Source organism: Saimiri boliviensis, chromosome 11, assembly GCF_048565385.1.
Source record: "Saimiri boliviensis isolate mSaiBol1 chromosome 11, mSaiBol1.pri, whole genome shotgun sequence".
NCBI lineage: Eukaryota > Metazoa > Chordata > Mammalia > Primates > Cebidae > Saimiri > Saimiri boliviensis.
Genome location: NC_133459.1, coordinates 47,234,639 through 47,258,516, shown reverse-complemented (window position 1 = coordinate 47,258,516; position 23,878 = coordinate 47,234,639). Strand labels below are relative to the sequence as shown.

Below are 23,878 nucleotides of genomic sequence, written 5' to 3'. Positions count from 1 at the left end.
GAACTGATTCTCGTTGTCCTACACAGAGACCTGAGGGGCGAAAGCCGAGCGAAGTGGCGCACAAGAGCATCGAGGCAGTGGTGGCTCGGCTAGAGAAGCAGAACGGCCTGAGCCTGGGCCATAACACGTGTCCGGAAGAGGTCTTCGTGGAGGCCTCGCCAGGCACAGAGGACATGGACAGTCTAGAAGATGCTGTGGTGCCCCGGGCTCTGTATGAGGAGCTGCTGCGCAACTACCAGCAGCAACAGGAGGAGATGCGCCACCTCCAGCAGGAGCTGGAGCGGACTCGGAGGCAGCTGGTGCAGCAGGCCAAGAAGCTCAAGGAGTACGGCGCACTCGTGTCCGAAATGAAGGAGCTCCGTGACCTTAACCGGAGGCTCCAGGACGTGCTGCTCCTGCGGCTTGGCAGCGGTGAGTGCCCCAGCAGGCCACCTACCACTCTACCTGGGCGGAGCACTTGTTGCAGATCCTCTTCCAGGAGGGAAAGGGGAGAGGCAGGCCAAGTGCCCCTGAGGCTAGGGAAGGACAGACACTTGGCTTCTCAGTAACCTCAAGAAAGAGTCACTCCCCACTCATAGTGAATCTGATAGGAGCTTATGTTTGCAGCAGCCTTGGCTATGGGAACATTGTCAAACATGGCTCAGAGAATAAGAGCTGACAAAATATTTATCACTGCTCACTCATTTATGCATTCACTCAGCAAGGGGCAGTACCAGGGACTGCTGGGAACCTCTCCAGGGAGGTTTCAGGATAGTACAAAGAAGTAGACATGATCCTAACAACATGTATTAGTTTAAGTCAGAAAGTGATAAATGCCAAAGGAGGATGCTGAAAAAATAACATGAAAAAGTTCAGGGGTTGAAGAGGTTACTTGTAACTGAGAATATAGAGAGACTTCAGTAAGGTACTGGGCTTTGAAGGGTGAGCAGTGTTTCAAGGCACAAGAGGAGGCTGAGCAGACCCTTGAGCATGGGAAAATAAATACCTGGAGCACACTGAGAGGAATAAAGCAAATGTGCTTTGAGGACAGAAGATGGAAGGCCTTGAAAACTTTACCAGCCTGGGATGTCTGGACTTGTTTTGGTAGGAATGGAAAGCATTAGAAAGCTTTTGAGCAGGGAGGCACGTGACCTTAGGAAGATGAATATAAAGACGTATAAAACTCCTTTGGTTTGCTCATAGAACTTAATAGGCTCTTATGTTGCACCCTATTTTAACTAATCAGGTTTTTAGGTTTTCTGATCTAGAGTGGTTTAGAAGCAGGGATTGAGAAATCTGAAAGGCAGCATCCTGGACAGCCAGAAGAAATAACTGCTTACCAGACAGGAAAAGACAGAAAAATGCTTTCAGAACATAAGAATCCAGAACTGTAAAAGATAGAGGCCATTCAGGATTGAGAAAATCAGTATAGCACGGGTTCATTGCCTCCATAGCCCCCGAGGACGGTAACTAATAACTCTGAGTTAGTGTGCTTTGCTTGAAGAAGGTGGTAATCTAATTTAGAAATATCCCCAAAGTTAAAATCAAATACAGTTTTGCACTTATGACGGAAGATTTCCATTATCTAGATAATGTATTTAGATATGAAGCTTCATTCTTCTGTGATGTATTCTTACCCTACTTTACTTATATTTGGAGGTATCATTTGCCTCTTAAAAAGTATGTTCTGAAGGCAGTGGCTCAGTAGATCTTCCGGATGGTCCAAGGAGTCAGCAGAGAGGCCTTTTCATGCCCTTGTCATAGAATAGGAAACTACATTGGGACAGAGTCACTTAGGGAGGCAGAGGTAGAGTTCTGTCTCAACTCCAGCCACTCAGTTCATAGGCTGGAGTTTGTCCACTCCCCAGCTCTGTCATTGCCTTGGCCATTGTGCCAAGTCACAGTCTGTAGAGGTTCACAGGGACACTAAAAGTTACATATGGTTTGCCACTTCAAAAGTTAGTAAAATTCTTTATTAAAATAAAATCTCAAAGAGAAATCATAAATGTAAAAATTGGTAAAAGCTGTATTGGTTTCATAGCGTGATGGGGATGGGGATAACTGAAATTTTCAGAGAGAAAAAATGTTTCCCAATCTTGAAGTGAATAATTTTTACTTTCAGTGTGCTTTGTAGGCTGTGCCTTTTATAAACTTCTTGGAAGCTCGCGGGGAAGTACCCCCAAAACAGAAATTCTTCGTACTTCTTGCAACTCCCAGGGAAAGTACCTGTTTTTCATGATTATGAACTGACCTTAAACTCTAAGCCTCTGGGGTAATAGGACACCTGCATTTTACATCCTTATATGCCTCTTTTTGTCCGAAAACATGCAAAAAAGAAAAACTTGACCCGAAGCATAGTTTCAGTGTCTCTATCTTTCTAGGCTCTCCCATCCCGCAGGCCTTGAAGGCCATTACACAGGCCAGTGGCTAGCTCTTCCCTGATCTGAGGAGTCACTATCATCATTACAATGGATTGGACTCAACATAAATCAGCTTGAGCCCCAAGTATGCACAAAGCACCCACCTTGTCCTCTCAGGGCTGCAGGTATCCTGGAAAATCACACTGTCTGTCCCTCATCAGCAAAAGCTTAAAAGTCTATTGATTCACACATGTTAATAGGAGAATGGTAATGTGCTAAGTTCCAAGACAAATCCACAGGAATAAAATAAAAGAAAGGATCTCTACCCTTAAAAGGAGGTTGTATGTTTTCATGGAAATATAGTCTTTGGAACCAGACAGGCCTGGAATCAAATCCCAACTTCCCTACTTCTCAACTCTGTGGCTTTTGGAACTTTATGTCCTTCTTTCCTTTCTTCCTCCCTTTCCTATGACCTTGTTTTCTTCCACAAATACTTCCTGGTCTCCTGCTACGCGCCAGGCATCTTGCCTAGTGTAGGAATTCAGTATATTTGCCATACAGCTTTTGCCCTCTGCCCTTGAGGAGTTCAAAGTTTGATGAGGGAAACAGATCCTGAAACAATCAATGACAGCACAGTACATAATTCCATTATAGGGACAAAACCATGGTGGACTGCGGGACAGCAGAGGGGAGTACCCATCTGATTTCGAGAGGTCAGAGAAGGAAGGCTTCCTGAAGGAAACAACTTTTAGGCTGAAGCCTGAAGGATGAATTTTTGTTATCGAAGCAGGAATGAGTAGATAGGGAGAGTGAGGAGCAATTTAGGCAAAGCGCATGTATGTCTGTGACCCTCAGTGCTATCATCTGTAAAATGGGAATGATGGATAGTGCTGCAGCCTTGTGACACACAGCATAGTGCCTGACATTCTATTCCTGCTTGATTACTGTTAGCTCCTGTTCAACATCATTTGGGGGAGGAGCTAAGACAGGGTTGACTTTGACTTTTAACTCAGGCACCCCAGCTGTAGTTGGCTATATGACCTTGGGCAGGTTAACTAACATCTCTGCCTCAGTATCCTCTTACATTATAGAATGTAAGAAAGGTCATATATGTTCGTTCGTTTGTTTATACAGTCTGCTAACATTGACCAAATACTTTCTGAACCTAGGAACTTGGGGAGATACAAAGAAGACTAAGACATTGGGAAGTAGGGAGAGGGTAGTGATAGAGGTAAACATGTAATCAAAATGCAGAGAACCAGTTCTGAGGGAGGGGTTACCATCTGAAGGGAGAACTCTTGGAAAGATGGCAGAGAACAACCAGAAAGCAAATGAGAGACCCTTGTTTGACTCTCACCTTCACTGGCCGTCTGAGAAACACATCCTGGCTTAGGGTTGATGTAGGGCCCGGGCTTTGCCATTCTCTGCCCCCTGGGCCTCATTTGAATGTTGCTCCTGGAGGCATATCCTTGAGTATTTTCATCCGTCGACCTCAGCTAGGGACCCAGCTCAAGGGCTTTGCCTGGCTTGGGTGCTGGATCATTCACACCGTAACCGGCAAATTCAGAGACGAGAGAGGCCAACAGGTTAGGAGGTGCTTAGTTTTCAAAAGAAATCTACCTCCAGGAAGTATCATTATTGACTCACCCAAGTAGTGGAGTCCTAAGAGTGGTAGATGGTAGCGGAGAGCAATATAGTCTGGTCTTTACAGACTGATGGTCAGGAGACCCTTGGGAGACTGATGGGGACTCAGAGTGGGAATTGGGTCCGTTAGCAGCCAGGAGTTATAGTGGCGCACCTTGGGAGGTTGGGGTCAGAAAGGTGGAGGCACACCCAAGGGTGGGGGATAGCAGCAAGATAGTATGTTTCAGAGGCTTCATTGAGTCGTACACATCTTCATTCATACATTCATTCTACACACAAGAAAAGATGGATTTAACAGGAAGTGTTCCAGCATGGAGTCATGGAATTGTGAAAGAACTTAGGCTATAGACTGTTACCCTCATTTTGCTGACAAGGAAACAAGCCCAGAAAGTGTCACTGGTTTATTCCCAAGGGTCTCCTGACCCCTGGTCCTGTGTGCCTCTCTCTGGACTCTCACCCACATGGCCTTCTTTAGCTCTTAGACTTCATTTTTCCCAACATGGGGGTGTCCTCTCCATCCCCTTTACTCCCCACCAAGGACATCATCTCTCTTTGTAAAACAGAACTTTCCTTGTCTATGATCTTAGCATGGTAAACAACCCTTTCTGGGAAGGAAGCTCGTCCTTCTCCGCTGTCAAAAATAAATAAGGAAGCATATGTACTAACTGTGGCCCTGTGACCCCCGTATTGTAAGTGGTCAATAAATGCCAGTCCCCTTTTCCTTCTTCTCCCTTTCCTGCCCACCCTCCCCCAAATAAGTAAATGCCGAGGACGGACAAAGCATGGTGGCATACCAATTTACAAGGTACAGATGTTTTTGCTTGTATTTGCATCTAGTCCTTATTTATTTTATTCAGTGAACAGTTATTGAGGGTTTCCTTTGTGCCAGGACTGGATTAGATGCTGGGAATAATATAATGAATAAGACAGACGGTCTTTTTAAAAACAATTCACAAGTAGATTAGAATAGTGCGTTTAAACTGGGCGTTGGCAACCACAGAGAATTTTATGGGATTAAGGGAAGCAGAACAATAGAGACCCAATTGGGGGAGGGTAGACGCCCGTGTATGAGAATGGAGTAAATTCCAGGGTCTCTCTTGGTTTCTCCTCAGCTAGATTCCCTGTTCTTAGAAGGCAAAGTCCAAGGCCACGGTGTCCTCCCCAGTTTCTTACACTGTAAGTACCACTTAGATAGTATAATTCATTGTGGTGTGACTCGGGTAACGTTAGTTCAAATAAGATTCTCAAGGGCTCTGTGAGGAATACAAAGAGGAGCAGACGTAATCCTTGCTTTCCGGATGCACACAGGTCTCACAGGGAACACAAACATGTACGCAGCATGACACCAGGCAAATAAAATCATGCTGTAATTGCAGGAGAGGGGCAGATGAGGGTTTTAGATTTCATGTGTGCTTTGTCAGGAAGATAGGCAAAAATGATGAATTCTAACCAGAAGAGGCATAGATAACTAGAGTAATAACAGTAATTCACATGTGCATGGCATTGTGCAGGTTTCAAAGCACCTTGACATTTTTATCTCATTGAGCAATTCAGATAGTCTTATTGCAAGGCCAGGTAGGGATTATTATCTCTGTTCTAGAGGAGAATGCAAAAAGAAGAGATAATGTCCTGTTGCCTAGATCATAAGCTGGCTGAAAGTTCTGAAAAAGGAGAAAGCCATTGTGGCCTCTATCTCTGTTTCAACTTTTTAGAGCTGCATGGCTAACACCTCTGTAACCCTCTGGGTTTGTGCCTTGTGTGCTGTCCAAGGTCCGTTAAAATACCAGCTTTGATCTTTAAAATCCTTTGCAGTCTGAACTGGTTTCTTTAAGCCCAGGTCTCTGATGGTGCCTTAGAAAAGGCAGCTAATGTCAGCCAAATGCTTCATGCTGGTTTTCTCCTGTACTGGAGACAACCTGGGCTTCGGCAGCAGACACTGCTTGGGTTTGAATCTCAGCTGTCTTGATTTATTACCTGTGTAACTTCATACACATTTTTTAACCCTTCTCAGGTCTCTGTTTCTCCTCTGTAATATAGGTATCTTAAAGCCTACTACGTACAGACAGGAGAACCAGCTCAGTGATTAAGAGCCCACATGGGCTCTGAGGTCAGAAATACTGGTGTTTTGAATTCCAGCTCTTCCAAATTCTAATTTTGTTGCCTCAGGCAAGTTACTTAGCTTCCTCGGCCTTAGTTTCCTCATCTGTACAACAGAGTGAATGACAGTATCACCTACTATGGTTCTTAAAAGGAGTAAATGAGCAAATGCAGTACAGTCATCTGCCTGGAGGCCAGCATATAGTAGGTACTCAGTAGGTTCTGTGTCAGGATATAGGATCATTTGAAGATGTGCATGAGAAAATGTGTGTATAGGGCTTGGCACGTCATAGGCATGAATTGTCCTACAGCAGAACACAGATGTGATAGTCTGGCATGCCTTAATCTTTGGTCAACCCTGGATGTCTCCTAGAGATTTCCTGCTTTCTCTTGTAAGTCTCTAGAAATCATATTTGAACAGTTTATTTTACAGCTATGCATGGACTTGATTTCAGACTCACTGGTCTGTAGCTTACAGAATTTGCCCATTACCACTCCCAACTTTTCCTGGACGGAATTCCATCTTCCCATCTCTAGCTCTCAACCACACCATCTGACCCCCTGGATTTTTTTAGACATCATCAGTTGTGGCTCAATTTTCTGTTTGTCAGGACTCTCTCTCTGGGGCCTATTTATCTCAGAGATCTTTTCCTGTCTCTTTCAGCCTCAGTTCATTCTCACAGTGAGCAGGGGTACAACAAAAAAGTTGAGCTTCAAAAAAGGCCCGGAAGGGGTGGAGAAGAGCCATTTGTCCAGTTAGGTGTTCACATCTCCCTTGTGGAGGTGAGGCCCAGGAGGCCCACAGTCTGCCTGCCGCTTTAGAGTTAGTGGTGGGGCAGTTTCAAAAACTATTGTACCCTGCTCAATTCAGATGGCAGGAAGAGCTCTAGTAGTAAGAAGTGGAGTCGTTTGAAAAATACTGCTCATCAGCTACTTTGAAGGACTTTTTTTGAACTGTTGCCCAGATCAGAATTAGGCACAGTTTAAAATAATCCCAAATTATTTTAAAAGTTGATTTCAGGGTAGCTGCACAATTCAGGACCCTCCTACCCCTTTCTCTCTAGACTCCGTTTTCCCGGGGGCAGTGGGGATGGGCTTGAGGGACAACTCCAGGCCTTCCCTTTGCTAACAATTGCCTAGTTATGTAGAACATCCAGAGGAAGTTGCTAGGCTTTTTTTTCCATTGTTATAGTGGGAATGTGTTTCTCCATTAGAGCAGGGTTTTGCCTTCCATATTGCCTTGTGATGGGCTTGTTTTCTTTTGGATTTGCCAGTCAGGAAATGGAGGTGGGGAAGGATTAATTACAGGCAAAGCCTGGCCTCTAGGAAAACCTGCTTTGGGCCAGACACTAAATACCTTCCATATATAAAACAACCTCGGCAGTGGATAAAACATGCTCAGAGAGATTAGGTAACTTGCCTGAGGCCACAGACTCAGGAAAGGGTAGAACCAGGTTTCAAAACTGGGGCCCCTCTTGCTTTTCCAAGCATGAGACAGTCTGATCACAGAGTCCCTCGGCCATGTGCTTCTGTGGCACTGTCCCTTTTGCCTGCCTCCTGATTAGGTCTTCATCGTTGGTCATTAAACCATCCAGTACTGCAGTGCGTTCTGCAACTACAGGACCCTTGAGCTGTTAGATGAATATTTCCTGGTTAATTGAAAAGCCCACCATGTTTTCATAGTTTCAGCCTTACTAGGCTACATGGCCTCAAGAACCAACCAGATAATTCCTGGTGTTTTCTTTGAAATTCTCTCTTTAGAGAGCCCAGTTCAAACCTTTCACCCCATCTTATAGATGGGCAGCTGAGGCCCAGAGAGGGGAAAAGACATATCCATTGCATGTGGAATCAGAATAGATAAGGTTTCATGAACCCCGTATCGTGAAGCAGTGGGAGGTTTGTGTTCAGCCAACATGGGTGGATGGAATTAGTTTGGCTGCCAGGATTCAGCAGGTCCTAAAGGCTGGCCGTATTCTCCCTTGCTGCTACATGGGGCACTCTGAGTATGTGGCAGGTGGGGGGAGGTAATTCTTGGAGTCGTAAGACCTTAGTCCTATAAGGAACCCCAGAGTTCTAAGGTCTTAGGACCTCATCTAGCTTCCTATACAGGACAGGAAGCTTTCTGTAGCCTCCCTGCCATGCAATCGAGTAACATTCCCCTAGAGACAAGAAACTCACTCACTGCCTTCAGTGCAGCCTATCCCATTACTGGATAGCTCTGACTGTAGGGAAACGCTTTTGTGCAGGGAACATTATTGGATCCTTCTTTTGTTCTGAGTCCTGTGCTAGGCATAGAGAAATCAAATCGTTAAGCCCCCCTTGTTGCCTTAAAGAAGTCACAGTCTCATCAGCAGACAGTTGGGATGCAGGGTGAGGCTTACTTTGGTCCTGAGCTCGCAGGAGCACTCCTTACATGGCTGGGACAGTGGAGTTTTGGGTGGCTGGAGGAGGCCCCAAGTTAAGGAACTATCTCAGGCAACAGGAGAGCCTATACAAAGGTTTGGAGTTGTAAGAGAAGCTGGCTTATCCAAGGAACTGAAAGTAGTTCTGGCTGGACGGCACAGTGAAGGGCTGGGTAGGAGGAAACGAGGAGGTTGCAGACCGAGGTGAGAACAAGCACAGCTACCCCAGCCCCTCCTTCAGGTGGTTCGTGGGGGCACTTCCTCATTGGAGTGGCCTGGGGTGCACTTTCTGATGAGCCAGGTGAATCAATCACAGCCATTTAGCAAAGATGAATCCCATATGGTCCCTACTCCGGAAGGGCTCATGGCCTGAAGGGAGTATCTACCAAGGTCAGGATCATGGATTGATTTGATAGGCAGACATCCACCATGTGATCAAACTTTGCCTCCTCTTAACTTCTGCCCTCAGGCACCCATTGTGCCCACAGTGGTCCCTCAGGAACCTGAGAGCAGCCCTTGTGCCGCCCACCCCACTTATCCCCACCACAACGCCTTACCCCCCAAACCCAGCCAACTCTGGCCCATTTTACATGCATTGAGCACATGTGTGGGGCTTCAGTGCTTCTGTGACAGGGCGTTCTGCACATACCTTGCCATTTCGATACTCTCTGGGCTCAGATAGTTGGGCAGGAGGGAAGTAGAACCACAGCTGAAGAACCAGTGCAGTCTTCCCTGGCCACGAGAAGATAAATTTAGAGCTTCTAGAGGCAACACCCTATTCCTCTTCCACTGCACCCCTCATGATTGTGGAGCTCTTCACAGACCCCCTAGGAATGTCAGAGAAAGTCAGATGTGAGCTGAGGGTTGCACAGAGTGAGCATTAGGCAAGAAGCTCTGAAAAGTACAGTTGGCTAGGAGGGGTAGGGTCGTGGAAAGAGCTGTCTTTGGAACCTGACAACCCTGAATTTGAGCACTCACCCTGTGTTTGACTTCTAGCAAGTTACTTTACTGCTTTGAATATTTACAGAGATAATAAGATCGGTTTTGTAGGACCACCCAGAGGATTAACTTCTTTCACTAAACACATGATCAGTGAGTGTTCTGTAGGAGGGACATTGTGCTGGGTGCTGGGTGTATAGCAGTGAGCAAGACTACCCATCCCCTCTGCATTTATGTTCTAGTCAGGGAGATGTTAAATAATCACGTGACAGTGGGCTGAAAAATGCAACAGAGAGAAAGAAAGAGAGATACTTTTGATATAAGATAGTTAACAAAGAAGACATTTGTAGGTTTCAGCCACCTTTCCTTCTTAAATATGTCATTTGAAATGGGCATCTGCAGTTTCTCAAAGTGGAGGAGAACCTTGGCGTCCAAGACTGGTCTGCTGCTCTGTAGTTCTGATTCCCCAAGGGCGTGGCCCCACCGTGAAGGCATCTGTGTGAGCTGCAGGGATCTCACCTTATCCAGGATTCATGCTAGAATTTTTTTTTTCTGCTTCTGGCCGACAAAGCCTGCTCCTGTCCTCACTCACTGAAGACGCTCAGAAAATGGAGAGAGAGAGAGAGGACATGACGAACCCTGGCCTCACTACTCCCCCACCTCCCCAAGATGTCACTCATCCATCCAAGCCCCAGTCAGAGATCACCACTTTCCTGAAGCCTTCTAGGATCCCTTAACCAGTAGTGATCTCTCGCTCTCCAAATTCATGTAGATCATCACATTGTACCTTCTATGCACAGTGAGCCTGTGATTTGTGTCCCTTGCTTTCACCTTATGAGAACTACCCCACCACAGGGCCTCACACCCAGCAAGCTCCTCTCATCCTCCAAGCCCCAACACAGAAGTTTGTGACTTCTGAAGATTTCCTAGTCTCCTCTAGAGGCAGCACCCACTCTCCTTTGCTTCTGCTCCAGTTTTTTTCCTAACGCTTGTTAGCCACATGGGTGGTGACAGTCTGTTGCCTGTCTCTTTCCGCTGCTGGACTGTGAAGCACTCAGTTCCACCTAGCCTAGGGCTGGCACTCAGGAGGTACTTAGTAGATTCTCACTACAGGAATGAAACCAGATTTGTCTTTGCTTTCACTGAAAGCCTAGTGGGTCTAAGAAACAGAGGCACAGCTACAACAGCAGGTAAGAGCAGCTGATGACTTCTGAGGGGGCCTGAGAAGGTCCGCAGACAGGGATCCACCTACCCAGCTCTGAAGGTGTCTTCCCTAGTCTCTTTCCAAGGCCCTTGTTTAACTCCTTCATTCTTTTTTTTTTTTGGAGACAGAGTTTTGCTCTTGTTACCCAGGCTGGAATGCAATGGCGCGGTCTCAGCTCACTGCAACCTCCGCCTCCTGGGTTCAGGCAATTCTCCTGCCTCAGCCTCCTGAGTAGCTGGGATTACAGGCACACACCACCATGCCCAGCTAATTTTTTGTATTTTTAGTAGAGACAGGGTTTCACCATGTTGACCAGGATGGTCTCGATCTCCTGATCTCGTGATCCACCCGCCTCAGCCTCCCAAAGTGCTGGGATTATAGGCGTGAGCCACCACGCCCGGCCAACTCCTTCATTTTTAGGTAGCTATTCCCATGCACAGGTCCTTCTCGACAGTAAAATCATCTCTATTCTGCCAAATGCAGTATTCCCTGTGCTACAGAAGATGTTCTGTATGCATTTCAGAATTATGAATTGATTTACTTTGCATTTATGATGAAAATAGGATGGTATGTACAACAGAGAAATTTCCTATTTACTTACAGAAATAAAAGGATTTAGTACTTTTTTCTAAAAAAAAAAAATCTAATATTATTAAGCTTTCTATTTCAGCTGAAACCAAAAATGATATTTAGTGTCCAAACACATATATATTTGAAAAAAATAGGTGATTTCTAAACCCGGAAGCCACACAAACATAAACATTTGTGCTATTGAGAAAGAAGAGCATTAGCCTAGTTTACGATAAAACGAGAATAGAAAACGGTGTAATTTCATCTGTTTGTTGTGCCAGCAAACACTTATAAAGACCCTAACCATGTGTCATGCTTTCCATTTTAGGGAAAAAGCCAGTAGGGCTTAAAGAGGTAAATAACAGAACCAGGATCTTTACCAGGTTTTTCTAACACTAAATCTATTGCTCGTCCATTAAATCAGAGTTATGTGTATGCTATATAATAGTGTTTCACATGTTAAATCTAAACTCCCCCAGAACAGGAACATACTTTGTCTCTGGGTCCCCAGTGCCTCTTACAGAGCCTGGATCTTGATACGCAGTCAGGGGTTGCGTGATGAATGGGTTCTTGAATGATTCAATGAAAAGACAAATACCACCTTTTATACTTTTTAAAAGCTTCCTTTACCCAACTGAGAGGTTTTTTTCCATGGAAGGTGTATTTTCCCCCAAATAAACTTAAAGTGTGTGTCAATATCGTAATGCAAGTGGATCAAAGCCCCCCCTTTTTTTTTAATTCCTAGTCTTCCCACAAAGTGAAAAATGTTCCTTTGTTACCTAAAATATCTGCGCCAGATTGTACAATGCTGTCTCTTAACGCAAGTGCTTATTATTGTGGCTAATTTGGTCACATGTGTTTGAGGGAGAACAATGCCTCAGAAATTTTTTAAAAGCAAAACAGCAATCTGAAGCATTTGTTATAATGAGATGTAAATTGCCAACATCGGTAGTGGAGCCGACTAAAATTTGCAATGAAGTGATTTTCCCCCCTCTTAAATGAAAAGCACTAGGGGCCCTCCCTGCTCTCCCAGAAGAAACCACATGCTTTTTCTGTTTCTTTTCTTTCTGGTCGTGTAATGCTAAACATTGTGCTTTATGGATTGATTCATTCCTTCATTTACCTGCCATTTGCCAGCTTCTGTCTGTTCTGTGCCTGCCTCAGTGCTAGGCTCTTCTAGAGGTGTCATCAGCCTGGATGGTAGCTTTTGGTAATCCCCATTGTGCAGGTAGGAAAGCTGATTTGCAGAGAGGGTAGGATGACCTGACTTTGAAGCCATGAGCCGGGATTCACACCCAGATCTCCTGAAAAGTCCCTTTTAAGATGTATCTTTGGTTGGCTTCTCGGGCTGACCTTCTGTAGATAATGTCATGGAAGGAGGAGGCCGTTGGAGAGAGCTTTCACCAGGTGTTAAGCAAATGGTGCTGACTGAGAAATTTAGAAAATAGTTTTTCTTGAGAGCCAAGATGTCAGTATAGTAGCTTCAGTATTTGACAGAAGTCTATGAGTCCCTGAGGAGAACATCGTGAGCCTTGAGGAGACCATTGTGAGCCTTGAGGAGAGTGGATGGGGTGGAGTACAAGGACCTGCTCTGTGCTGGGCCTGTGCTAAGCTCTAGGGGCAAAAGCAGAACAGCACAGGCTCTGTTTCACAGAATCTACGGTTTAGCAGAAACAAACCTAAGCACACAAGTGTAACTTGTATGGGAGAGGGTGGAGAGGGAATGAACGACTGTCTACCAAGAACCCACTCTGTACCAGACTCTGAAATCATTTCATGTATGTGTGTGTGTGTGTGTGTGTGTGTGTGTGTGTGTGTATGTATAGATATATATATATCTTGGCAGACAGATGAGGTAGTGTTCAAGGCCAAGGCAACAGCACAGAGGCCTGGAACAACATGGCATTTGGGGTGCCTGAGCAGAGGTCAATATTGGTGGGGGGCAGGAAATGAACCCTAGAGGTAGAGAGGAGGCTGGTTGTTCTGGGCCTTATGGAGGCCATATTGTGGGACTTAATTTTGTGGGTAATGGGCAGCCTAAGCAAGGAAAGACAGGGTCATGTGGAAGATCTCTTTGAAGGCCTTTATAGAGACTGATAGGAGAGAATCAGGCTGAAGTCATGGCTGGACTGAATTCATTCAGTTGTTCATCATCTCATGGAAGGAAAAGGAGGCTTTAAAGGCAGGGCATGTTCTTGCTAAAGATGACTGTGAGTGGCTTCATGGACCTCCTGCTCTCAGCCATTTTTTTTTTTTTTTTTTAGCGGCTGAAGGTCAGACCTAGAAGAGACTTCACATGCCAACTCAGCCATGCGCTTTAGGGGAAATTTAAGTAATTACCTCTTCCCAGATCTGAGAAAAGATCAAATGCTCCACTTGAATTTGTTTGTGTCTCAAAAATTTAACCTGTGATCCCATACAGAGAGAGAAGAAACTTCGGCATTTGCTTCTGAAACTTTAGAATTACTCATTCATTATTGTCATTCTTTTATTTACTTAGCAAACATTTAGAGATTACCTACTCAGCTCCAGGTGCTGGGGACAAAGGAAAGAATAAGACCTAGGCCCAACTCTTGAATAGTTCCTGCACCTCCTTTTGAGAAGTGCTGTCAGAACAATTATGATGCTATTGGTTCTTCTCTCTGCCAACTTCTGTATCTGTAATTTACTCACCTGTGGTCACACAATTGAAATATAGCATAGCCAGAAATGGGACCTGAAATCTCTACCAAGATGAGTCGAGGTCTTTTATTTACACTGTTCTGCTCCCCCACCATCTTCCATTCAGCTTTGTGCAGGTTTCATTCTTAAATCTTAGGAGACTACAGAGATTCCGTCTTTCAGTTAGGAACTGCCAGCAACTCAGGATTGATATTCTCTTCTGGGAAGTTGTGTCATGAGGAATTTTAGTAACAAATTCACCAATACCTTCACTGCTACCAACCAAAGTCTAGGATGTGTCAGCTGAACACAGAGTTGCAAGCAGATTGTTACAAAGGGCTTTAATACGTAAATAGATTTGTACCCAGTTGTCCACATGGCTAGCAAAAGAGAAGACTGGTCTGTGAGTTCATCTGTTACACCTGAGTTACATGCACAGGCAGATGGAGCTGCTATGGCAGTAGCCAAATCTCTGATCTCAGTCAACTCCTGAAATGTTTGCATGGGGAGAATTTTCAGCATGTTACATTATATTGGCCTTTGAAGTTGTTCTCCCACAAAAGTTAATCAAGTCATTTGGCCTTATTTACCCATTTTCATCCTGTTTCTCTGCCCTTTAGTAATCAACACACAATAGGTGATTTAAAAAAATAGTCCATTTTTAAAAGCTAATGGAGAAAAAATAACCCCCTTAGAAACTATCACCATTTATCTAGCTTCCTTTCGCTATTTAAACTGCATGTAATTTGTGTTGATTGCATTAAAATAGAAATCAGAGTAGCTGCTGGATCAGGCAATCAGGGGCTTAATGTGTATTGTGTTTTAATTTGTTGGTTCAAATGCTCCTGTCTAGATACTAGGTCTTGGGCAGGGGGAGGCCTTCACATTTTTACCCATGCTTTCCTAAGCTCCCTTCTTCTGTTATGGCCTTCTCCAATGTAGGCTATTGAGGTGAGGATTTTGACAAATACACAATTTGCATATTCCAGCAATTGCCACCCCTTCTCCAACCCAGACCTAACAGAACCTCTTTCCTGTGCAGGAAGTTGAATCCCTGCCTTTCCATTTAGACAATGACACCCTAGAAGCGTGCTCCTCATTCAAACTTCATTAGGGTCTAGTCCATTCTTGTCTCCAGTTTTCCACCTTTTCCCTTGTGACATTCATACCTCATATTATTTTCGAGTCTGGGTTTAAGTGTAGTTCAATGGACAAAAATAAGCTAGCATATTTTTTTTTTTGTGCCACTATGTGCTGATAGATGCCTAGTTAAAAATATTTGCGTTTTATTTTCCTTGGAGTTCTAGACAGATTTCTTTTCTTAACTGCCTAGGTCCCGCCATTGATCTGGAAAAAGTAAAGTCAGAATGTCTCGAGCCCGAGCCGGAGTTACGGAGCACTTTCAGTGAGGAAGCAAATACGTCGTCCTATTACCCCGCTCCTGCGCCTGTCATGGACAAGTATATCCTAGACAATGGCAAGGTAGTGTTTTAAGCTCAATATCCATTCCCTGCAAGTGTTTGTCAGTCAGAGTAAAGATGGAGAGTATGGTGGGAGCTTTCCGAAACACAGCTTGTCTGGTTGGCCTCCTGGCCTAGCCCTGAATGTTTCTGGAATTTGTATATTATAAGTAGCGTAGCTTTGCTGGGGCATTTTCTCTTCCTTCTTCCTTTTTTTCTTTCTTACTTTTTTAAAAAATATTAAGCCAAAGCAACTATAAAAGTAAATTGACATTTTGAAATAACTTACTAATGAGAAGTTTCTTAATTCCCATGATAGTTTGATGAAACTTGTCCCACCTTCCTATGAGTCCAGATGCCTAAAATTTATGAGGTGAACTGAAAATGAAGTATCTGATTTACAGATAACAACTCAATTTGTATTCATTCACCGCTTACAAAGTATCCGCATGTTCTAAGCCCTGTGCTAGGTAGCAGGAATACAGGGGTGAAGAAGACATACTCCCCATCCCTAAGCCTCCTTCGAGCTGTATGTATGCAGCAGTGGTTAGCCCGCAGTTCTAGGGCCACATAGAACTCCTCAGATTTATTTAGATGACCTTGAAAACAAATGATGAATGAAAACTTAAGCACTATTAGTAATGGAATAGCTTTTGAAAAATCTTAAAGTCACATGATTATATAGCAGCAGGGCGGGGGAGGAAACTGTTCTGACATTCTTCTAACCTTCAGTCAAATTCGTCTTTGAAGAAGTATATCAGAGCCCTTTGTGTAGGCACTGGTGAAATTCAGCTTTCGTGTTATGTTTTCTGCCACCGTGGCATGCATTACAGACATCACCTCTCATTCTCCTTAAGACGTCATATGTGTCGGTTCATTTTTCTTGCCTCGTACTTCAAAAGGTCTCTGTTTATTTAGTATCATTCTCTGGTGGGTTGATGATAAAGAAAAATCTGTTCTGTTTGGGTTTGTCCAGATATGTCTCTGCAACTGGCCAACCTGAGCCAAAGCAAATATTGTCAAGCTGAGGAAATGAAACCTATTAGTTTTCAGGGCTCTCTTGGATGTGCTGTCATTCCCTGCGTCTCCCACCGAGTGCTTCCTCCCCTGCAGAGGCAAAGCTGATGGGCCAGACCATAGGCCCATTCTCCCTTGCCTTGTTCCCTTCAACAGGCTTGAAATATCAGCTTTGCAGAGGAGAGGTGGCATGACAGGTTGAAAGTTGGCAGCCTGGAGCCTGAGTTCTTAGCATAGCTCTGCATCTGTCGTATCTGTGTGACCTTGCAAAGGTCCTTCACTTCTCTGGGTCTCAGCATCCTTATCTGTGAAAGATGAGATCAGATTGATGCTTTCCAAAGTCCTTTCTGATTCACACTGTGTATCTAAGTTTGGTGAACCTTCCCCAATCAGATAAAAGAGGACTATGCTATGTTTGTTGATTTCCTTTTAGTCATGACCACATTGTGGAGTGACTAGAGAGTTTTTCTTAAGGTAGCTTCCAAGAGAAATCTATTTCTCCCTTGCCTTGAAGGCTAATGGATAGTTTCAGAGCATTATAGGGGGTCTCTTTTGCAAAGATAGCATTCTTCCCCCAGAAAATGAGTCTCTCAAACCTCATTTTTTTACACGAGTTGAACAGCAAATCTTGAAAATGCCTGTTTTGTTTTTTCATTGGTTTTTGCCAGCATGTTGCTACAAGACTAACTTGGATTTTGCTTGCACCTAATTGGTAGTCAGGCAGAGAGAGTTTTAAATGCAGAGGAAAGGAAGTGGACACGCTGAAAATGACGGCAGCTTCCCAGAACAGCATCTCCCATGTCTCAGAAGTAGCCCTCATTGTTCGTGGCTCTGCTGCCTTCTCTGACCCTTCCTTCTGTCTGCATGATCAGAGGCCTTAATCTCTGCAAGGCTTAGAGCATTCGAATGGGATACATTTCCTAGTAGGAAATGAGTTTTGTCCTATAAAACTTTTCACAAAAATATAACTTGATCAAGTTCCATCCTACCGGATGCCATATTTTTAATAACCTCCTTTGACACATAACACTAACACTTTGGTCAAATAGTATACTGTGGTCTACATGAATTGGGCTTGCCACAGAAATTCTGATTTGGGTAAAGTGCATTGCTTTTCTTTGTCTAAGATGTTTTATTTCAAAAACTCATTGAATCATAAAGCTGCAAAGACCATTAAATTTTAAATAACCTAATTTATACATAGTATGGATAGGGAAACATATCCAGACTCCTCTACAATTACATAACAGGTTAGAGGCAGGAGCTGAAAGCCAGACCTCCTGGTTCCCAGGCCAGTGCTCTCCCGGTCTGTTCTGCTGCATCTCTAAAAGCTGAGCACTGCTCCAGGTAACCTTGAGCCTTGCTAACCTCAGGGGCCCTTGTCTAAAATGTCCCAGCATATACCTGTGATTGGTCGTAGGGAAGCCCATTTCTTTCTGTGCTCTAAAGTTGGCATTGTACTTGAGTGAATGTCAGAAAATATTTTCTTCTCCAAGGGACAACAGCTCATCAGAAGCAAAAAAAACAGTTTTGTAAAGCCAATAAATATGCCCATCAATTTCTTACTGCTTAGTGTACAACCTAGGCCTTATCACTTTGTAGGGGACATCAAAGCCTTGACCTTCCCCACTGACAGGTACTGTGAAGGGCTGAATTAGGTAGTAGTGGCTCTAAGTGGACTAGAAATTCAGAAGGGATAGAACTTAGCCCTGCAGTAATTAAGGAGTGTTTCTTGGATTTTAGACTTGAAAGATTAGCAAGCTTAAGAAAATAGGGAAAACATTTATTCCTGGGCAAGAGAATGGCAGGGACAGAAACACTGGGAGGGGAAAGAGGGCAAAAGATGTAACAGTTGCTGGCCTCCTGACATTTTACACATCTTTTCTCTTTTAACCCTCATAGCAACTCTCTGAAGTAGCAATGGTGTACTACTGTGTAGCTGAGAAAAGTAAGGCTCAGAAAAGTAAAGTGACTGGCCCACATTAACCAGCAAGCAGGTAGAAGAACTGAGATTTACACCCAGGGCCGGCAGCTCCAGCACCCATCTTCTCGATGTTATAGCACACTGGAAGTAGCAGCAAATGGACGAGTTCAGGAATGTTATAGTGTAGATGGACTATGTAGATAAATGTAGTAGGTGAATGAAGATTAGTAGACAACAAAGGATTCTAATGGGCCTTCAAAGCCAGGCTGAGGAAGTTGGATTATGTGGTAGGACACAGAGAGCCATTCGGAATTCCAGAGGATTGACATAAAAACACAGTTGAAAGACTGCAGAAGTCATATAGTCAAACAGGGAAAGAGGTGTTTTAGGGAACTTAATGTGTCGTGATTATAGAGTGGGCAGGTTGGAGGGAGCAAGGACCGGAGGCAAAGGCCAGTCTGTGGCTGATTTCCTGGCTTCCCTGTCTGCGGTGGTGAACTACACTGGCAACTGGCACGGGAAGTAGCCAGGCAGATACAGAGGAAATTCAAGAGGAAAACTAAGTGAACATTGATGTGTTAGGTCTGCTGTCTTTCATCTCTGTCAGTACCACCTTAGTGGCAGCAAGGAAGACAGGGAGAGCAGAAGCTTCAGGATTTGGGTTTGAATCTTGATTACAAAATTGACTGTACCTAGGAAAAGTTATTCAGTCCCTCTGAATCTCTGTTTACATCTGTATAATGGGAAAATAATTTCTACCTGTTTCCATCTCTTAAGGTCATGAGGAATAAATAAATTGAATGTACAGTACCTGGTTAATTACAGGTACTCAAAAAATACTAGTGCCCCTTTTCTCTTGTAGAACATTGACTAAAAGGACTTTCATCTCCCTTTCAAGAATAACAAATTAAAAGATCACAGGAAAGCAAGAGTCAGGGAGAAGCAGAGATTTTTGAGAAATCTGAAGTTGGCATGCATCTCTGTGATTTTCTGATTCAGAATTGAACATAATTCAAAGTTCCTTGTTTTTCTCCTATCTCAGGAAGCTTGTGTGGGTGGCCTCAAGTGTCATCAAGGGAAGTGATGCAGGGTCCAACGGGGAGCAGTGGGGAACTTGTCCCCAGCGTGCCCCATCTGGCACACAGACTTCCCACCTGCAGTTTGAACTGGGGAGAAAAGGCCACGCCTGACCTTGGTGTACGTGTTGCCTAGCCAGCAGCCAGGTAGTACATCTCACTCCAGGACTGCTTATCTTTCCTGAGCAGATGAACAGATTTGCAGTACTGAAGTTTACAGCGCAGAGAGGCCAGGTGGATCTAGTTATCTGATTGCCTGCAGCAGCCTGAATGATCTTTTGAGCAAAAGGAGGTGAAGTCAGATGTGCAGGTGGATTGTTTACTTACATTCCTGGGTGGGCTACGTTGCTATTTTTTTTTCTTCTCGATGGTTGGAAAAATTCAGTAATTGGTAAAGGAAGAAGTGTTGCTGGCTGACCTGACTGCCTGACTGTGTGTACTCGCCTTCCCTCCCAAGCCAAGCTTCAGTAGTAGAAAGATCTTTAATTGTTTTTTGAACAATTGGTCTTGCTGGTCTGCCATTAGTTGGGAATGCGTCTAGTCTCCTAGACCAGGACTTCTCCAGAGATGTCTCTGACCATGTGATTTTGGCAACCTGCAGGCATTTCTGAAAACAGGGACCTTTGGCAGATCCTTTTCATGCCCCTTAGAAAGTTAAGCTCATTAGCACCTGCCACCCTCCATCCCCACAGAGGCATTTCCTCCCCTCACAGACTCAGTACGACATAAATGGCAATGTCAAAGCGACACTATTTTTTAATTCTTCATGTTAGTAAATGACTTGTGAGATCTAAATTTTATACTCACTTTTTTTTTAGATTTACTGAAGATGCAGAAAGGAGAACATATTTACAAGCTTGTAGCTTACTGCTGGAACATTCTGGGTCTTATTGGCTCTGCACTGAAACTCATAGGGAGCATAAGATTGGATTTTGTTCTTTGTGCCGTCAGAATCAAACTGGGTACCTTGTGTTGTGTTTAAAATCATAGGTGTTTTGAGCCAGAAGGCACTTGGAGATGAAATCCAGCTCTCCCACGTCATAGGCAGGGAAATGAAGCTCAGCGGTGGGAAAGGACTGGCACAGCCCTCCAATCGGCAGGGCACCTGCTCTCCGTGCTCTCACTGGCAGAGGTTTTCACATGCAGCCACACACTGGAAGTATTTAGGCCACACCCAGTCCAAATAAATCAGAATCTCTGCAAGTGGGGTCCAGGCACTGGTGATTATTATTATTATTATTATTATTATTATTTGAGATGGAGTCTCGCTCTATCACTCAAGGTAGAGTGCAGTATCTCGGCTCACTGCAACTTCTGCTTCCCAGGTTCAAGCGATTCTCCTGCCTCAGCCTCCTGAGCAGCTGGGACTACAGGCTTGTGCCACCATGCCCGGCAAATTTGTTGTGTTTTTAGTAGAGGTGAGGTTTCCCCGTGTTAGCCAGGATGGTCTTGATCTCCTGACCTGGTGATCTGCCCGCCTTGGCCTCCCAAAGTGCTGGGATTACAGGTGTGAGCCACCACACACGACTGGCACTGGTGATTTTTCCAGCTCCCCAGTTGACCGCTGTGTGCAGCCAAGGTTGAGACCAACCAGGCTAGGAAGATGTATGTCCCAGAATGTTCACATTAGAGGAAGATGAGTCTTTCCGTACGTAACACAGAATTTAGGCATGTGTATTCTGAGATTTGGTCAGGCTCTGAGCAGTCTAGTGATAACCCAAGTATAGTGTAGAATCTCAACTCTGCCACTTACTAGTTGAGTGATACTTGGCAAGTCACCTCACCTTTCTAAACCTGGTTTTTCCATCTGAAAGGAAAATGGTGTTTTAAGGCCTTCTATCCACAGTTGGCATAAACATTTGAGATAGCAAATATAAAGCACTGGAATAAGGCCTGGCACACTACAGGTATTCAGTAGATGATAGCTATTACGATCACCCTTAAAGAGAGTTAACTTTTATTTATGACGTGAATCTCTTACAGTTGTGCAGCAATGCTTTTTAAAGGACACGAGGAGCCTCCCACTGCCCTCCTGTCGGACTAAACAGGTGCTGGTGTTCCTATTCCTCTCAGGTCCATCTGGGAAGCGGGATTTGGGTTGATGAGGAGAAATGGCACCAGCTACAAGTAACCCAAGGAGATTCCAAGTACACGAAGAACTTGGCAGTTATGATTTGGGGAACAGATGTTCTGAAAAACAGAAGCGTCACAGGAGTCGCCACAAAAAAAAAGAAAGATGCGGTCCCTAAACCACCCCTCTCGCCTCACAAACTAAGCATCGTCAGAGGTAGGTCACTGAGTGGAAACACAGTGGCTGGGATTCTGTCTTTTACTCTGTCAAGAATGTATTAGACACAATTCAATTCAGTGATTCCTTAATGAGGCCTCTGCATGCCAGGCCCTGGGCTGAGCCCCGGGACACCTGAGCAGATAACCCAAATGCCCCGGAAGAGCTCACATTTACCAGGGCAGTTGAGCTGTGGACACAAGTACAATTATATTCCACAATGAATTAGCATGAGAAAGGGACAGATGGCGTGCTAAGGGAGTTCTCAGGAGGGGAGGATACCCTTAGCTGGAAAATCAGGGAAGACTTCCTGGGGAAGGGGGTCACTGAACTGGGCTTTGACGGATACGGAGACACAGATGTGTATGGTGAGGTGTTATGCTTCAGGAGGCAGAAGCATCTGGAACGAAGGCATGGAGATGGGAAAGGAGTCCTGCTGTGTACCCAGAGCAGGAAACATCGAGGCTAGGGGATGCAAGTCTTGGTAGTTCTCGCATTGTGCCTGGAGCAGTGAATGAGATGAAGACCAGCTGGTAGTCAAAAGATTCAGCTTCCTTTCTGGTATTTGGGAGAGGTCGGAGGGCAGGAAAAGAGACAGGGAGTCATTTGTCTCCCTAAAGGTAGGGCTGTATCCCGGACTCTTGAATTTTCTCTCCCTCCCTCCCTTCTTTTCTTCCTTCCTTTTTTCTTTCCTCCCTCTCTCCCACCCTTTCTCCACCCATCCATTCCTTGCCAGGCCCTCTACTGGGTATTGAGGACACACAGAGGGATAAGACACAGCGTCCATCTGCAAGGAGCTCATAGTCTCATGGGGAAGGTAAACACAAAAAACAACTAGTTACTCTAGAGAAAATACAAACTGTAGAGACAGACAGTGGTGTAGAGGGAGCAAAGAAAATACAGCAATTCCTGATTATTTTAGGGCCTTACTGTGTTTCAGGATTTGGGGTGTGTTTCTTTTAATGGTTTTCTTTTTAAAAGCACTTTTATATATGTTAACTCATTATCCTCCTAACAAGCCTACTGTTGGCTACTATTATAATTCTATTTTACAGACAAGGAAACTGAGACACAGAGATGTTAAGTAACTTGACCAGGTTTTACAGCTAGTGGGAGGAGAGCTGGGAGTCTGAGCTAGCAGGCTGTCTTCAGAATCTGTGCTCCTAACTACTGATCCCTCAGTGTCCAGGTCTGCCATGTTTTCATAAAGAAAGTAAGCCTCAGTCAGTTAACACGTATGTTTTCAGCAGACTCTGGGGCAGACAACAAATATGTCCAGGAACGAGTTCGATAATTTTAGGTACTGTGAGCTTCCTCATGCTGTGGTAGGACAGAGAGGGCTGCATTCTCTGGGGTAGTTGGTGAAGGTCTGTTTGAGGAGGTGACATTGAACTGCAAGCTGGATGTGGAAGAGTCATCCTGGTAAAGGACAGAGGGGTGGCAGAACAGGCAGAATAAGCAGCAGGTGTGAAGGCTGGCATCTTACAGGTGTGAAGAAGCCCCAGATGACTGGGCTGCAAAAGAAGGGAGAGTGAGTTCAGGGAAGTGGGCGAGAGCCAGTCTCGTAGGGCTGGGAAGGCCACAGGAAGCAGCTTGGGTTTCCTAGAGTAGGAGGGCAGTGGAGGTCTTCTGGTCACGGAGCGACCACGTGGGAGATGAGTCACAAAGCCGTCGCAGTGCTCTTCTTGGTGGGAGATGCTGCTGCCCATAGACTAAGGGCACAGCACTGGAGGTGGAGAAATATGCCCAGGTTTAGGGTATGTTTTGGAGGTCAAGGTGGCAGGACATAGGGTAAGTAGCCAACCTGAGGTCACAACTCTAAGGTTTCTGAGCCTAGATTCAAACACACTCCCCTCCAACTCTGGTCTGGGCTTGTTCTGCTGTAACACAGCTGCCTCCCTTGCCTGGCTGGCTCCAGATTAATTGATTTAGGCAGCTGCTTATTTTTGGATAATCAGAGGTAACCTTTGGTCTAGCTGCTGTCTGAAGTGGTGAAGCCTGATTTGGGAGGTCACCCTGAGAAAAAGGCCATCCTGGGGATGCAGCCCTGCCCTGCCCTGTCCTCCCCTGCCCTGCCCTCCCCTGCCTGGTAGGTGACCAACCTCTAATTCTGCTGTGCTTATTGGAACATGACTCAGGAGGTCCTGGGTGCCTTCAGATAACTGTCTGTTTCTACCATTATCACATGGTATAAAATCATCTGCTGTGTGTCTGCCTCAGGGATCTGGGAAGTATATTTGACTCGTCTCTGTGGCCTC

General features: G+C 44.8%; 1 protein-coding gene across 9 annotated transcripts in view; it reads left to right on the top strand.

Moving 5' to 3' along the window:
- Positions 1–23,878, top strand: part of LOC101050152 (AGBL carboxypeptidase 4) — a 1,418,805-nt gene that overhangs the window by 1,152,726 nt on the left and 242,201 nt on the right. For 2 of the 9 annotated variants that reach the window (XM_003921580.4, XM_074380791.1), the window contains 3 exons: positions 27–411; positions 15,190–15,338; positions 21,407–21,620. The exons of 5 other annotated variants lie outside the window; for them this stretch is intronic. In XM_003921580.4, coding sequence (XP_003921629.1) covers positions 27–411; positions 15,190–15,338; positions 21,407–21,620 — 748 coding nt within the window. The remainder of the gene's footprint in view (positions 1–26; positions 412–15,189; positions 15,339–21,406; positions 21,621–23,878) is intronic. 2 more of the 9 variants (XM_074380786.1, XM_074380785.1) reach the window with 1 other exon arrangement.